The sequence below is a fragment of the Hipposideros armiger genome, unplaced genomic scaffold (assembly GCF_001890085.2).
Source record: "Hipposideros armiger isolate ML-2016 unplaced genomic scaffold, ASM189008v1 scaffold_337, whole genome shotgun sequence".
Lineage (NCBI taxonomy): Eukaryota > Metazoa > Chordata > Mammalia > Chiroptera > Hipposideridae > Hipposideros > Hipposideros armiger.
The window spans coordinates 1,962,672-1,974,202 of NW_017731687.1; the positions used below are offsets into that span (position 1 = coordinate 1,962,672).

General features: G+C 49.0%; 1 protein-coding gene across 4 annotated transcripts in view; it reads right to left on the reverse strand.

Moving 5' to 3' along the window:
• Positions 1-11,531, reverse strand: part of CRMP1 (collapsin response mediator protein 1) — a 51,228-nt gene that overhangs the window by 29,076 nt on the left and 10,621 nt on the right. For all 4 annotated transcript variants that reach the window (XM_019661159.1, XM_019661157.1, XM_019661160.1 and 1 more), the window contains exons 2-3: positions 2,507-2,595; positions 967-1,151 (exon numbers count right to left, since the gene is read on the reverse strand). In XM_019661159.1, coding sequence (XP_019516704.1) covers positions 967-1,151; positions 2,507-2,595 — 274 coding nt within the window. The remainder of the gene's footprint in view (positions 1-966; positions 1,152-2,506; positions 2,596-11,531) is intronic.

Consider the following 11,531-nt stretch of genomic DNA (forward strand, 5'->3'; position numbering starts at 1 on the left):
CACCATCACCACCACCCCATTACGACTTCCATCAAGATCAACACTGTCATCATCACTATCCTTTTCATCATCATTCCCACCATCATTGTCAGTATTGTCATCATCGTCACCATCATTATCATAATCATCGGCAGTGACACCCTCACCACCATCTTTAGTCTTCATCGCCTCCGTCACCACCATCATTACTGTTATTGTCATCACCATCATCATCATCATCCCTATTTATCAAATGTTTACTGTGTGACAGATACTGCCACAAAGGCTTTACCTAAATCATCCCATTAAATTCTCACAACCATCCGGTGACGTGAATATCCCCATTTTCAGATGAAGAAACTGAGGCTCCACGAGGGTAAGGAACTTGTCCAAGGTCACACAGCTGGTAAGTGGTGGGGAGAAGATCCCCACAGCGTCCTGAACTCTTTCCCACTAGTCCACTGTTGGGGACTTTTTGTTATGCAGCAATGCTGACTAATACAACATTTCCCAGCTGTGTAACCTTGACAAGGTCACTTCGACCTATCGGAGCCTCTACTCCCCTATGCGTCATAATAATACCTATGTCACGGCTTCCAGAACTTGAGCCATCTGTATACTATGTTCAGGAATTGTTTACTTTATCTCCCTATAATCTATATCATTCTTCACTTAATACTTTTCTTAAATCAATTCAGTTTCTAAAAACCTAAATTCTGACTTCAGTCTCAACCTGAGCAGTAACATCCATGATGTGCTATTTTATTTCAATATGCATTAAAATAATTTAAAATTTTGCCTCTAAAATCATTTTGTGTACCACCAGTGGCACACATTCTATGCTGGTGTTTACGGTCGGGTTGTAGTGACAATTACATTAAATGGGGCACTGAGCAACGTGCTGGGTGTACACTGGGCACTTCTGTGTTGCTGTTGATACTGGTGATACAGTCACAGGTATGTCCCTCAGGCAGGGGTACAACTCACTGATCATGGTCGTCCCGCCTGCCAGCGCTGCCTTGGTCCCTTGGAAGAAGTCGTCAGCGGCAGTCATCCCCTGGGAGGGCTTCTGCAGGTATGTGTTCACATCGATACCTCCAGGAATAACCATCCGCCCGTTGGCTTCAATGGTCTTCACTCCACCAGGAACGATTAAGTTCTCTCCTATTTGTCTGGAGACAAACAACAGAGACAGCTTTGGTTCTCAAAAGAAAAAGAAAATGGCAGTCACCCGTGCAGCCTCAGTTCCATTAGATAAACAGTTCCGAGCCAGGTCCTATGCAGGGCACTGAGGTGACAGAGATAACTCAAGCAGGTCTCTGCCCTCAAGGGGCTCATGGCCTAATAAAAGGAACACAGGCAGATGGTTACAATCCAGTGCAGCAGAGGGGGCGGGGAGCATGAGATGGGCTGCTTCACCAGCCTGGTTATCTGGGAAGGCTTCCAGGGGGAGGTGGCGGCAGAGCTGAATCCAACAGACGTGAGACCAGTGTCTCCATCAAGTGGCAAAGGGTCCTCTGAACAGCCCATCACTCCAGAGTGCTTCACACACTTTTAGCAACAGCCTCGGGGATAGAGAGGTGAGTATTTGCAGCGAGACAGAGTGACAAGTCCCCTTAGCTTTGTAAGCTTTCAGAAACACTGCTATGGGCTGAACTGTGACCCCCAAATTCCTATGTTGAAGCCCTACCCCCAGGACCTCAGAAAGTGTGACTGTATTTGAAAATGGGGCCTTTAAAGAAGTAACTAAGTTAAAATGAGGCCCTTAGGGTAGGCCCTAATCCAACAGGACTGGTGTCCTTACAAGAAGAGGAAGAGACACCGGAAGGCCATGTGAGGGCGCAGTGAGAAGAGCGCGGTCGACAAGCCAAGGAGAGGTCTCGGCAGAAACCAGCCCTGCCAGCACACCCTGGACTTCCAGCCTCCAGAACTGGGAGAAATAAAAGTTACTTCATTTAAACCGCCTAGTCTGGGGTATCCTGTTATGGCGGCCTGAGCAGATGTCACGGGAGGGCTGGGGACGGAGCTGACAGGGAGGAAGCGAGGGACGACGTCAGCCCCAATGCATGTCTTTCCTTTAAGCAGCAAGGCTGTCTGGCAGCCACACATTCCTTTCTCTCCAGGCCCCCTCCACCCGATTCTGGAAATGCTGGGCAGGTAGAAGAGCTAGGAATTTAGTCAGAGGCGCTCGGTGGGAATTCGTGCCTTGCCACTAACGGGTTCTATCATGTGGGGCAGAGATGGAACCTCTTCGCCTGCCATTCCCATAAGATAAGGACCAGCATGCGAATTCACAGCCTGCTGGCCTGCAAGAGCGCTCTGGCAGACAGCCTGGCACTGGGGACGGGCACTCAATAAATGCTAGTCCATTCTCCATCGGTATTCGACCCTTCCCGAATCTCTCCATCCCTGATAGTCACTGGAACACGGCACAGACATTTGGGAACAGAAGGTCAGTTTTCCATTCCCTCCATGGCCAGCAGCCGAGGGCGACTGGCTTCTTAAAAGGTCTATTTGGTCAACCCACTTTATCAGTCCGTCTTCTAAGTAGACATCGGCATAGAAGGACTGGTCATCGTTGATGATTCGTCCACCTTTGATGAGGAGTCGGTCACTCTGAAAAGCCAAGCAAAGTATTAAGTGTCATTGGGGAGAAGCTAGGATTCTATTTTTCTTTTTGACTTTTCATATAAAATTATTCAACTATTTTCAAAAGTAAAAAATGGCATAAAAAAAGCAAGACGCTATCTCGGCAAAGCTCACTCTCTCACTTGCTCTGGGTGTCAGCTCAGTGGCACTTACCTGAGAGTCCTCCCCTTGCCTGCCCTGTTTGGGAAACCACACACCGCTGCCCTGCCAGCAGATGCCACACCCCTTACCCACTTTATGATTACGTGGTACTTATGATAGTATGTCTGACATACTATATATTTACATGTTGGTCCAAAATGTGAATTGCCCTCCTGATATCAGAGCTGTGGTATATTACACCACTGGCTGAGTCAGGCACAACTCAGGGAGCACAAATCGCATACACGTTGATGTGGGTGGATGGCGCCACCTAGAGGTGTGCGCTGCAGCTGTCCTTATGGAACTGCTAGCTCCATGCGGGCAGGGATTTCACCTATTTTTTTCACTGCTGCATCTCCTATACTTCGGACACACCCTGGCCGGATGGATGGGTGGATGGGATGAGTGGATAGATAGATGGATGGATGGAAGGATGGATAAATGGATGAATGGATGGATGAGTGGATGGATGGATGAATGGGTGGGTGGGTGGATGGATGGATGGATGGATGGGTGGATGGATGCATGGATGAGTGGACGCATCAGCACATCCCGTTCCCCAGGAGGAAGGTCTCTGGAGAAAGGGGCTTCAAGCTCAGTCACTCCCACGCCCAATACCTGCCTCTTATCCCTAAGACAGAAGGCAGCCAGGACGTGTGCACCCCCAGGGAGGATGCCCTCTGGAGGGTACTCCAGGATGAAGGGGAAGAGGAGGTACGGGCTCTATGTGTTCAGAAGCAGAGACAATCTGGTGTGCAGGTTCCCCTGGCACCAGAAAGCAAGAAAACGTTGAGTCATCAGCAGCCAGCGCATGGCTTCCTGAACACGGCCTCCCGCAGGCAGCCGTCTGCCTGTCACATTTAATACAGGGCTTTTCAGGCTCAGCCCAGAAGGTGGTACTAAACATGCTATGAGCCAGAAGATCAGCCCCACCCTGCTCTGCTCCTCAAATCGGATGGTGTAGCTTGGGTTCAAGTCCATCCCCTCCCCAACTACCACCAGCTACTGTGTGAGGCACTGCCAGGAGTCCACACTCTTGGTGTTCTCAGGTGCCAGTATTTTTCTTAAAAAAATAGGCCCACAATAAGGCAAGAGCTGGTATGACTCTCTCATTTTTCTTTTCTTAAAATTAGTAGTGCTTATGCCTGTTAATTAGCATTTTCAAAGCCATGCCCTTTGGAACTCTAGCTCAGAGCAGTTTGAGTAGATGTTGTCCCAAAAGGGGATTCCCAGGTGTCATGAGTTTAGAAAATTCTGAGTTAAACAGAAGCAGAGATGGTCTTTATGACCAACTGAGTTTACATCTTTTCCAAACTTAGATCCTTTCGTGAAAAATTTGACTAGGAGACTTTTCCGTAGGAGACATTTTAGCAAGTGTGTTTTCCAAGGGTGTGTGCTCCACGCCTGTTTGCGCTGAAAGGTCCTAATACACTAGCATTAGGTCTGATCTGACCTCAGGTGGAAATGGGGCTGAGACATGGGGGGGACCTCCAAAGTTTTCATAACTAACAAGGGCACGGGTTAGACCCAGGTTTTCCTAACTCCCTCTCCAGCGTTTTTGTCCATCAAGCACACTTCTGTCACATTGTTAAACGTTTCCACACTCTAGAATCCATGACATTCCATCAGCCATTTCAATTCAGGGAAAAAATGAGTTCTGGGATCCAAGGACCTGACTCTCTAGGGCCCCCTTTCTTCAGGCAGGAAATCCAAGTGTGAAAACTCTCAGAACCGTTGACCCAAAAAAGTCAATTTTCTAGGACATAATTTCTAAGAACTCAACAAAATAAAAGTCACACATTTAAAAGAAACATAATAATACCCTACCTCTCAGAGATAACCACGAGGAGCAAACGTAACATATATGAACAGTGAAACGCTCTATATAAAAATCACTATTTAAATATTTTAAACAAAATAAAGTAGCTAATTAAAAATTCTTTGCCATTTCCTGTAGCAGAGACTACATTCAATAAATATTTAAGAAACCAGAGGGTGCAGCTACATGGAACAGTTCTTGCCCTCCAGGGGCTCTCAGGCCAGTGGGGGAGACTGAGTCATAGCAAGCCTCTGGACCCCGTTGTGGGGAGGCCCAGCACCTAGGGATGTGCAGATTGGCAGGAGCACCGAGGAGGCCTCCACTCCAGCCCCTCCAGGGGAATAACGGGTCTTCGGAGATTAAAGAAGGAGAGGAGGAGAAAGGCCTGCAGACGGATACAGGGGGAGAGGCAGAGGTTGGAAGGCACGCGGCGTGCATGGGGATCTGTAAGTGGTTTCCTCCGGCTGAGGAATGACCTCAGTGGGGAACCTGAAGAGGTGTGTTAGGTGCCAGCTCACAGGGTCTCCGAGGGACGCTAATGCCATATGTGGAAGGCAGTCTGGGCTGGTCGCAAGGTAGTGGAAGGGTTTTCATCAGAGAAGATATCAAACACACAAACGTTTCTGAACTAGGACATCATGCAAACACGGGGCAGAAGTGGAAAAGGGGAATCTGATCATCTTTACATTTTCCTCAAAGCTGGGATTTCACAATAAGTATCAGTCAAGTTTGTAAAATGCATCAAGGGCCTTAAAGTTGTTCATGACTTTTGACCCAGAAATCTAGTGCTGGGAATTCATCCACAGGAAAATACCCCAAGCAAGGTAAAAAAAATCACACACAAAGATGTGATCCTGCGTGAATCACAGTTGTAGCACCACACCACTAATGGGCACCATTCGGCTACTGAAGTATTTCCCACGAATCTTGAAGAAGAAACAAGTGCTGAGCAATAAAATGCAAGGTGAAAAAGCAAAATATTAAACTCTCTATAAGGTGGTAATTCCAGGGCGAGTAGATATTTCTGGTAGTAACTGACTCCCCCAAGCATAGACTTTGGGGTGCCTCCCCCATGTCCCCACTGCCTCTTGCACACCCCTCTCCCCCACGACACTCATCAGACTTCATGGTCGTTGTTCACGTGCCCATCTGCTGCTGGGCTGGCCATCCCTTCACGGCCAGCAGAGTTCTGTGCAATTCATGTTTATCCCCAGGGACCCGCCAGGAGGCTTACGCTGAATTCAGCAAATGCCGGCCAAGTGGGAGGAGAGGGGGGTGACAGACAGGAGGCAAGGGAAGAGGGGGGAAGAAGAAAGAGAATTCTGAAAAGAGAGTGAGGAGGAGAGAAAAGAAGAGTGAGATTTAAAAAGTGATAAAGAGAAGGAGTGGCAGAAAGGAAGGAAGGGAGAAAGGAGGGAACAAAAAAAACAAACCAGAGAAAACAGGAAACACTCTTTGCTGCTTTCATATTTCTCCGAAAGCCTAAGCTTGCTGCCTGGGAACAGGAGCTTGCTTCGTGCAAAGCCTGTACGATACAGGTGATGCTGACAGGTCTTCTTACAAAGGGCCCAGCTAACCCTTGGTGCTGGGCAGGAACTGCGTCTCCACCGCCAGCTGCCCTGTGAGTCACAGGAGAGGCCCAGGGAAGGGAGGGGCTTCTCCAAACCTGCTATTATCTCCCTTCCAGCACCAACTGGGAGGAGACAGCTGGGGTGGGCAGGTTGCCTATGTTCTCTTCACAAACATTAGGTATTATGCTGAGTACTGCTTACAAAACTTAGCCTTTCGAGCTTCAGGCATTCCTATCCATACAACAATCAGCCTCAACTAGGAGGGGAGGTCTGGGTCACAGTGAATTTCTTCCACTACCAGAGTAAAACATTAAACCTCCCTGAGTTCTGTTCTCCCCACTGCACGGCGGAAATAAAATCTGTCATCTCCACCACAAAGTCAGAGGAATAGAAAATCGGTTAAGGTCTGGGGAGTCTCAGAAAAAAAGAGAGGTGCTTTTCGCATCAAACCATCATTTACGTCAAAATCATTAGTTTAGCAACCACGGCTATCTGGCGAATATCAGAGAACTAATGCTGTTATTACAGAGACAACCGGGAAAGACAGTTGTTACGTCATCAAAGAGGGTCCGTTTGAGCTGGATTCTTAAATATGAGAAATTTATGAAGCTGAAAAGTGGAGAAGGGGAACATTCCAGCCAAATAAGTAATATATACACAGCGTTCTGCGAGTTCCAGCTTCCATGTGCTGGCTGAAGAAAGCAAGGTGGGACGTGTGCTGTCCGTGGTCCTGAAAACACCACGGGGTACTAAGACAGCAAGGTTTCTCCAAGCCCTGGGACGCTCTCATCCAGGCTTGTAGTTCCTCACTGCTTTTCTTTCTCAGCTCACTGGCATATCTGTGATCTTTACATTACCACAGAACCAAAGCAATCATGGGCTATGGTTTACAACGTATGCAGTTGGTTTCAAGTACTTCCAACTCTTAGTACCACCCTTTCAATACTTTAGTTCTCCCACCCCATGACGTTGGGGGGAGGGCATGCAATGTACCCTCTATTAGTGCTTCACTAATGCATAGATCAGAATCTGTGGTCAATAAATGGGTGTGAAGGGACTGGCCGAGTGGCTCAGTTGGTTAGAGCACCAGCTCTGAGCAACAGGGAAGCCGGTTCGATTCCCACATGGGCCAGGGAGCTGAGCCTGAGCTGAGCTGCCACTGAGCTGGTGACAGCACATGCTCTTAGCAGCAAGGTTGCCAGTTCAACTCCCACATGGGATGGTGAGCTGCGCCCCCCGCCCTCCCCCCCCAACTAAGATTGAACACAGCACCTTGAGCTGAGCAGCCACAAGCTGACGATGGGAGGCCAGATAGCTCAGTGTGCAACAAAGTTTCCAGTTCGACTCCCACATGGGATGGTGAGCTACGCACCCCCCACCCCGCCCCAGCAACTAGACTGAAAGTGGTGACTGGACTTAGAGCTGAGCTGCGCCCTCACAACTAAGATTGAAGGGCAACAACTTGACTTGGAGCTGATGGGTCCTGGAAAAACACAATGTTCCCCTTCCCCAATTCCCCAATGCTGTTCCTCTCCCCATTTCCCCAATAAAAATATTTAAAAGTAATAATAAATAAAATAAAAAAATAAATGTGTGTTGAAAAGGATTTCAGAGGTTTGGTCTTCACCCTGAGAGGGCAGCTCCAGCGGGGGCTGCTGGTGCACACAGCTTCTGATGAGGCTGCCTGATTCGCCAGAGGGAAGGGGCTCGGAGCACCTGTTAATGAATAGCCAGTCACTTCTGGGAAGAGGAAGACTCTTTTTCTCTCCACAGGGCAAGCATGGAAATGAGTGTCACAAAGACACCGGGAGGCACATTTTCACAGAAATGTGCTTGTCCATGCATTAAACGCAGACAAAACTGCTTTCTCTTAAGACAAAGAAAATGTCAAGGGGTTTCTGAAAGTTATTAATCCTTCAAATCCTACAAGGCACTGATGGCGAGCTCATGTCTGCAGCTAAAAAATTCAACAGGACAGGTAGGCATACCTCACTCATGCACGTACAGCTCCTAACACAGCTCCTCATGCACGTACAGCTCCTAACACGTACGTACAGCTCTGAGCACAAGCTTTAAGAGGCAGGTGGGTTTCAGCTCAATTTCTTCAGAGCCCACCTGCCTCCCACAGAACCCAAGAACTGCATCTCCTTCAGTCCTGAGTTCCAGAGCGACAAGAGAGGAGGAGCACATGTGACCCAAACAGAAGCCTGAAGACGCAGCTAGCCGAGCCCTGCTAGGGCGCTGCCACCCACAGACCTGTCTGCAGTGAGTCCACATGTGGTGGTGTTACCACAGAGTTACAGGGTTTTGCGTTACGGGGCATTACTGCATCCAAGTGAACTCATACCCCATCGGGGTTCTGTGCCTGGGGTCCCGGCCACAGTGACTCCTTTCCAGCCAATTGTCTAGCGCAAATGCTTCATAATTCTATGACTCGGTTACCACCTTTAACAAGCGGAGCCTCCTTCCTCCAGGTGTCCCTCGCAGCTCTCCCATCCAGCCTCCTTGCAGCCCCAAATGCTGCCACACTGCACGCTCATGGTTATTCACAGAAAAACAGCCCACTTTCCTTTGATTTTGCCTCAGGGGATGGCCAGTCAGCCAGAGGCCCTCTGCCTCTTTCCAGGAAAGCAGTCCTGGAAGTGACGGCAGGCCTGACACGGAATCTAATTAACAAGCATTTGTTCTCCACTCGTATGGGTAGGGGCCATGGTGGCAGTTCCTTCCTCCATGAATCAGAAATACAGGCAGTCCCCAGGGATTGCAGGCCTTTTCTGTAAGCTCAGGCACGTTTCCATGACAACTGCAGTTGTACCGGGCAAGATCTCAGGCCCCATGGTGCTTGGGGTTCTTGGCAGTATTCAGGAAGTACGCCCTGAGGGACTGAGTACCTGGTTTTAAAATAACACACCTCTGTCACGTCCTGGGAGTGGGCGAGGCCTTCAGGCTGCCTGTAGGGAGGAGGATGCGAGCTACACACGCCTTTATGTCTACAGACTTCGGTGCTTCCTTGTCTCTGCTTTCCCCTTATATAAAGCAATCTGAACAGAAATCCTTTACCTTTAAGAAAAATCAGGTATGTGATTTTTTTCCTGAGTGCCTACTGTCAGCTCTGCATTACACGGATTCCCGTTTTTAATTCTTAAGCCCCCTTAAAAGTGGGTATGATTACTACAAATGAGGAAACTCAGAGAAGTGAAGTCATTTGTCAAAATCACACAGCCAGGAGATGGGGAGATACATTTAAACCTAGCGCCCCCTGCTACCTACAAAGTGACAGCCCAGTGCCCTCTGGTGGTTGCCCCAGTGTTCTCCTCACTGCACCTGGTTAACATGTCTGAGCCTCAATTTTCTCCTCTGTAAACTGGGGGTGAGTGAGAATAGATCATACCTATCCATTCAGCTACTTATCAAGAACATTCCCAACGCCATGCACCTCATCTTCCCTCCTGAGGGGACTGTTGCAATTGTGGCCAAAAGGGAGTAAGGCAGACCAAAGGGCTCTGAAGGTTGCCAAGGGCCCTCCAGCAGTAAGATGTTAAATGTGAGACCTATTCACCTAATAACGCCCTGGGAGCCAGGTGCTTTCACTCTTACCATCTCATTTAACAAAGAGGCCACGTTGTCTGCTGGTCCTTGATACAGGACACAAGGGCAGAGGCCACACCGCCTGCGTTCTAACCTGGCCCCTGTGCCTCAGGCAAGGTCCCCTCTCTGCTTCGGTTTCCTGTCTGTAACACAGAGGGCTGTTCTGGAAGTTAAATGACTTAACTCGTGGACAGCACTCAGAACAGGGCCTGATTTTTTTAAAGTCCTTGCAACCTGCTCAGTCCCATCTTCAACTTCTCTGACCTCTCGCACCCCAAAACCAGCTCCTTCCTAGATCTTGCTGCACCTGCTTCAGAAATGTCCTCATTCCCACCTGCAGACGTCCACCTTCCACTGCACCTGCCCCAGGTCAGCCCTCGCCACCGGTCTCCCCGCTGCTCGTCCTGTCCCCTCCACCCGACAGCCAATGACCTTTCTTAAACACAAATATAACCACAGCAGGCCTCTCCTTAAATCCCGTCACCAGCGTGTCCTTAATGCAGGACAAAGTGTGCCCTCCTGGGGCTTCCAAGCCCGACCGCTCCCCTCTCCTGGCCTTGTGCCACCATATTCGTCTACTCACACCACACTCTGGTTCCCCAAACTAAATGTTCACAGTCCTGGGTCCTCCCATGGCCGTCCTGCTGCTGGGACTTCCTGCCACATCTGCTGTGCCCACTGATTTCCAACTCACCTTGTCAGGCACAGTGTCCTGACTTCAGGAACATGCTGCGTCACCCACTGGAATTCCCACAGCGTGTGGCTCGCACCTCTGGTTAGCATTGTTTCATGACTTTATACAATTCGTCTGCCAGCTTGTTTCTATTATGTCTCTTTCTCCTGTGAGATTGTGAGACTCTTCACAGCAGAAACTACAGCTTAGCCCCACATGGATTCTTAGCTGGACAACCTGGGGCAAGATGCCTAAATTCTGTATGCCTCATCTGTCAGTGGAGCTAATCCAAGCACCTATGTCACAGGATTATTTAATACATAAAAGCACTCGACACCCCAAATATTGGCCTATGAAATCCAATGTTTTATGCCAAATGTTCCGTGTCTGGAAAAGTTTCCATTGCTTTTATCCACTTCTCAAAAGAGTCGATGACCCTGGGAAGTTTTTAAACTAGTTTAAAAGGTGCCCAATAATTAAATTTTAATTGGGAAGCCATTTTGTTCTGCATGCTCAGAAATTAAGGACAGCAAAAAGCAAACAGGAGGAGAGGGAAGGAAAAGAAAAATCCAAACATTGTACCTGGTGAGGAATAAAGAACTGGGGCCATTTTGGAAAAGAAAAGGTCTTAGATAACTTTGAAATATCGTCCAGAGCCTCTAGGAATATCAGTGTGAAAGACGAAGGAACCCGTGAAAATTCTGAGGGCAAAAGGCAGACTCTCGCTGCACATACAGAAGTGCTGTCCAACAACAGAGCTGTCCAAGAGCGGGCCAGCCAAGTGGCGCGCTGGTTAAGAGTTGGCTTGGGACGCCAGCTCTGAGCAGCAGGGCCGCGGTTCGGATCCACATGAGGGCCAGTGATGCTGCGCCCTCTACAGCTAAGATGGTGAACAACAGCTCGACCTGGAGCTGGGCTGTCATGAGTTGTGGGGCTGGCCGGCAGCTGGTGTGCTCTTTTGTGAGCTGCCATGAGTGGCCATCCAATGGCCGGTGACTGACCGCCTCACCCGGGAAGAACGCAATGATCACAATACCAACATGGGCCAGTGAAGCGACATCCTCCACAACTAGACTGAAGAACAAAAGGACAGCAACTTGTCTGTTCCCCT